This window comes from Myotis lucifugus, unplaced genomic scaffold, assembly GCF_000147115.1.
Source record: "Myotis lucifugus unplaced genomic scaffold, Myoluc2.0 scaffold_13, whole genome shotgun sequence".
In the NCBI taxonomy this organism is placed as follows: Eukaryota; Metazoa; Chordata; class Mammalia; order Chiroptera; family Vespertilionidae; genus Myotis; species Myotis lucifugus.
Window position 1 is genome coordinate 7,901,724 of NW_005871061.1, and position 5,792 is coordinate 7,907,515.

Below are 5,792 nucleotides of genomic sequence, written 5' to 3' on the forward strand. Positions count from 1 at the left end.
ATATGTTTTACTGATTTTAGAGAGAGGGGTGTGGGAGAGAGAGAGAGAGAGAGAGAGAGAGAGAGAGAAACACTGCTGTATGAGACAAACATTGAATCCACAACCTATGCATATGCCCTGACAGGAATTGAACTGGCAACACTTCGATGCACGGGAAGCTCCAACCAACTGAGCCACACCGGCCAGGGCTGTTTTGAGTATCTTTTAGTTTCTTATGTGAATTTCGATGTACTATCTGACTTTTTCCAATGTATACAATTTTGACAAAATATAAAGTTAGTAAAAAATGCCTCAATAATTGTTTGCAAAAACATTATGGCCAACAAATAAGAAAAGAAAATTCAGAAACAAAACCAAGCAATTCAGTTAATATGATAAAAGTGATATTTTTCAAATAAGTGTATGACAATAAGATTATAAAATACATGGCACTAAGAAAATTATAATATATATATGCTGGCTAATACACACACACACACACACACACATATATATACATACACACACACACACACACATATATGTAACTCAGTACTTATTACAAAATACTAATTCCTGATGTTACAAAATTTAACATGTATTTTAAACCATTAAAGTACTATAAAATATAAGAGCAGTCATTAAAATAGATATTCATCATTTAAATAAGAATAAGTTTTAGAACAATATTTGAGGCATAATCCCACTGATTTCCATAGTATATGTTTTGAGTAAAAGTATGAAATGAAAGGATACACATAGTAAATTTTATTCACCATTATATCACCATCTTCTACCACATGCGCCTGGCACATGGTAGCCACAAAAATATATTAGCTGAATGACTAAATAAATGAGCTCATATGCATTCTTGCTGTGACTGTAAGTTGAGATAACTTTTCTGTAGAAAAGTTTGGCAACATGTATCAAAGAAAAAATGAGTGTACAATTTATTCTAGCACTCCTATCTCTAGGAATTCATCCTACGACTAATTGTTACAAGCCTGTGTAGTAAGTATGCAGAGTTAAATATTTTTAATAACAGGAAAAAAATATGTATGTTAGTGGAGAGATGGTGTGGGAAGTATCTGCCTTACAACAGGACTCTGGTCAAATAAATTGAGGTAAATATTTCCATGGAATATGAATCTATTTTAAAATAAGATGTTGATCATTTACCATGAAAATATAGCCGATATTAATTGATAAATGCGCTGATTGCAAAATTTAATGTGATGTCACATAGATAAAACAGCATATCTAAATAGGCTGGTGTGTATTTGTACAAAGATATTTCTGGAAGGAAATGCATCAAAATGCTAACAATGTTTATCATTTGGTTGCTGACTGCATTTTTACTATCATTGAAATTTTCTATATTATATATTTTTAAATGCTTCTATACTTTGACAATCAGAAATAAGCAATAAAATTCACTTACAAAATAGAAAATAAAAGTATTCCCTAACTTATGATGACTAAATGACAAAGCACAAATCCTATAATAAAAATAACACAAAGGTTAATCTAACTTTAATATTTTTACTCATTTGAAATGAATAATTCAACATATTTTATTTTTTGATTTACTACTTGTATTCTGTGAGCTGGTTTAGATAGTGAATGTGAGTAATTAGGTTATTTTCTACATCAGTATATCAAATCACCTCTGTGGACTTTTCTGCTTCCATAGAAATATCAAAATATCTTCCAATTAAGTCTTTAAAAGATGACATCCTGTGAAATTTTATTCATATGCAGATAGGTAATTTTTGTCATTCATAAAAATGGGCTAAAATATGTTCCTTACCTTTCAATGAAAAGTAAACACTGGTCTTTTGGGTTGTACCAAGGGAGTTGTTCTGTAGCAGAAAAGAATCCTGTAAATAAAAATAACACATACCTGTTTTTAAAGTTCATTTTGCAAAAGTTTATTCACATATTAATGAATTTGTAAATCATACTACAGTTTGGCTAGCATTCACAATGTTAGAAGGAAATTGGTGGCAGAAGACATTGTAAAGTATACCCTGATCGAGGATGCGCTTTCACTAGCACAAATCCCCCCTCCCATCCTGCTGTTCCTGGAATTAAAAACTGCTGCAAAAAAAGTATAGAGCAAACAGGCTGCCTTTAAATAATACTACCTAACAATGAATACTCTTTTATTTTATCTACAAGGCTGTTGTAAGCATTGAGAAAGGCTACGAGGCAAGTCATCAGCAAGGTTGGGTATATTATATGCCAGCTTAAAAAGAGAAATATAGTAAAAATGGTGTAACTGACTCACGGCAACATGGGTTCGCAAACCTTGTAGATGGATATAAACCAGGCTTGCCAGACATCACAGACAGCACTTATTAAAACTGCTACGTGGAATGCAATATGCCTGCTTTCTAGCCCCTCCCTCCTTTGCCAATAAACGACTGCCCTTTAATTTCAGTGTAAAAATACATGCTCATAGAATATTTCGATAAAGAGATTTTAAAAAGCATACATAATCACACTGCCCAATGATGCCATTTGGAGTATTTTCATCCAATTGTTTAAAAACAGGTTTTTGTGAGAGGCCAGACAGGAGTTCTGGATGAGCAGACCGGAGGACACTCCTCTTCCCTTGTTAGAAACAATGGCTAGTATTTTTACCACTTATCTAAGCTTTTCTTTTTAAATTATAAAACTATAAAGATAGAATTTTGAGGGGAAAAACGTCTTCCAGGGGTGTGTGCCTCAGCTACCGAGGAGCGTCTGGGAAGGTGGGCGGAGCCTGGAGGGGGAGTAGTGTTTGGTCATTCATTGGGCTTAGCTATTGTCAATCAAGCATGCCCAGCAAATGAGGTGTCAGCTAAAGGAACACTGGGAACTAAATTAACGGGAGGTAGAACTGAAAGGGGAGGGGGATTGCGATCAAAACATTGGAGAGATCTCGGGGTCTCACACTGCACCATCCAGCTGCCTCACGCCTCTGTCCGCCGCTGCGGCAGCCGGAAGAGCGTTGTCACCGCTGCTCTCGCACAGGTCTCCGCGGCCACTGCTCGCTGCCTTCACGCGATCGCTCGCCGCTGTCCAGCCCGCCAGCCCTGCGCGGCTGCTGCAGTTGCCGCACCGCCTCCTCATCCCGAGCCTCCGCCAGCAGAGCATCCGTGAGTCATTTTCTGCCCTTCTCTGGGCGCGCGGTTTCAGCGGTAGTTGTCACCTTAAGAGGGTTGCAGGCTTGCAAAATGGCAGAAGCGGATCTTAACATGGTCTCGGAACCTGCCGCCCAGGGGGTCGCTGAAGAGGTGAAGGCTAGCTTGGCCAGTGATTCCGGGGAAGAATCTGACAGCAGTAGCTCTAGCGGCAGCACTGGTAGCAGCAACAGCAGCAGCAGCAGCAGCAGCAGCAGCAGCAGTAGCAGTAGCAACAGCAGCAGTAGCAGCAGCAGCAGCAGCAGTAGCACCACCACCACCAGCAGCAGCAGCACCAGCGGCAGCAGTGGTCTCAGCCGCTTCTATGGAAAGAGGAGGGTACCTGAGCCTTCTAGAAGGGCGCGGTGGGCTCCGTCGGGTAACAGTTTTGTGGATCGGCTGCCACAGGCGGTTCGAAATCGTGTGCAGGCGCTCAGAAACATTCAAAATGAATGTGACAAGGTAGACGCCCTATTCTTAAAGGCAATTCATGGTCTTGAAAGAAAATATGCTGATCTCAATAAGCCTCTATATGATCGGCGATCTCAAATCATAAATGCAGAATATGAGCCCACAATAGAAGAATGTGAATGGAATTCAGATGATGAGGTGTTCAGCAGTGATGAAGAGGTGCAGGACGACAGCCCTAGTGCAATGCCTGCCTTAGAGGGTGAGGAAGAAGAGGATCCTAAAGAAAAAACCGAGGTAAAGGCTGAAGAAACGGAGGTTCCTAAAGAAATTCCTGAGGCAAAGGCTGAAGAAAAAGCCCAATCGAAAGATCTTCTGGAGGCAAAGACTGAAGTAAATGAAGAGCCTAAAGAAGTCCCCCAGGCAAAGGCACAAGAAAAAGAACAGCCTAAAGCAGCAGAGGCTAAGGAAAGGGCTGCAGTAAAAGAGGCTCCTAAAAGAGTTCATGAGGTCAGGCCTAAAGAAAGAGTGAATCTGAAACGAGCTCGTAAGGGAAAGCCTAAGAAAGAAGAACCTAAAGGCATCCCCAACTATTGGCTGACTGTTTTAAAGAATGTTGACAAGCTCGGGCCCTTGATTCAGAAGTATGATGAGCCCATACTGAAGTTCTTGTCAGATATCAGCCTGAAGTTCTCAAAACGTGGCCAGCCTATAAGTTACACATTTAATTTTTATTTTCTGCCCAATCCATACTTCAGAAATGAGGTGCTGACCAAGACATATATCATAAAGTCAAAGCCAGATTACAAGGATCCCTTTTTCACTTGGGGATGGGAAATCTATGATTGCAAAGGCTGTAAGATAGATTGGAGAAGAGGAAAGGATGTTACCTTGACAACCACCTACAGTCGCACAACTGCCACTGGAGAAATTGAATTCAAGCCAAGAGTGGTTCCTAACTCATCATTCTTCAATTTCTTCAGCCCTCCTGAGATTCCTAAGATTGGAAAGCTGGAGCCACGACAAGATGCTATCCTTGATGAAGACTTTGAAATTGGTCAAATTTTACATGATAATGTCATTCTGAAATCAATCTATTACTTTACAGGAGAAGTCAAGCGTGCCTATTACAATGGTAAAGATTATGGAAACAGGAAATACCGAAAATAAAGAGGCTGCCTGAAAGAATTTTCAAGATCTCAAAAGTTCAAGAAGAAGTGAAACCTGCTCTATCACCTCATTACTAGTGTTCTTTACAGTCTTGTGTTTTTGTATTTTCTTAGTAGTCTAAAAAAGTATCTTACAGTGTCTAAGTATCACTTTATGCTATATAGCCTGTTGCTATGTGATATTCTCCAAAACCTGTAAACTGCTGTCAGTTATTTAAAGCATGTCAATTTGGTGCTACAGAGTTTTTATTTTTGTGAAGTCCTTTTGTCATGTTCCTACTAGACTGTATCTGTGAAAACTGTCAGAATTAACTGAGACAAATATTTGCTTGAACAAAACAATGTTCCTGAAGTACCAATGCAGGTGTTGTTATTTTTTCCAGCCCAGAAGTCTAAGGATTTAAATCTGCTTGCACTAGCTGTGCCTTCATTATTTTGCTATAGAAATACAGTACTTATATTAACTAGAACAGTGCATTGTGAACTTTGCTTGCAAAAATTAGCATACATTTAAGAATGTCCATACAGACTATATATATATGACTATGATTTTATTTGTGTGAGTGTTCTATAAATTTAAACATAATGAAGTAATTGTTTACCACTGAGGTATTAATATGACATAGTATTTTAAAAAGTTTCTTCATTTTATGCTGTGTAATTGTAAAGTTACTAACAACATTTGTAATATGTTCTATTTTGCCTTTCACTGAAAATGATCACTTTACATCATTTGATATTTTCATGTACTTCTATTGCAACCTAAAATAAATAAATGTCAAATAAAGTGTATCATGCTGTAAAAATCTAACATTATTTCCTGATTATAAAAAGTAGTGCTTATTATAGAAAAAGTAGAAAATACTGAGGAAAATGATTTTTAAAATATAACTATTATAACATTGTTCTAAATTTCCCTGTAAATTCCACTGACTTTTAGAGTGAGTGGGAGGGGGAGAGACAGAGAAATGGGACTGGGGAGGAAACAAGACCAGGGAGAAAGAAGACAAGGGGAGATGGGAGGGGGAGAGAAAATGGAGGAAGGTGGGATAAGAGAAAGTGGAGAGGG

General features: G+C 38.4%; 1 protein-coding gene across 1 annotated transcript; it reads left to right on the forward strand.

The window, feature by feature from the left end:
* Window positions 1-3,200: 3,200 nt before the first annotated feature.
* Window positions 3,201-4,762, forward strand: NAP1L3 (nucleosome assembly protein 1 like 3). The gene has a single exon (XM_006084702.3). The coding sequence runs from the start codon at window positions 3,201-3,203 to the stop codon at window positions 4,722-4,724; it is 1,524 nt and encodes a 507-aa protein (XP_006084764.1). The 3' UTR covers window positions 4,725-4,762.
* The last annotated feature ends 1,030 nt before the right edge of the window (window positions 4,763-5,792 follow it).

Coding starts and splice junctions, on each gene's coding strand:
- NAP1L3 (XM_006084702.3), top strand. CDS start 3,201: ATGGCAGAAGCGGATCTTAACATGGTCTCGGAACCTGCCGCCCAGGGG.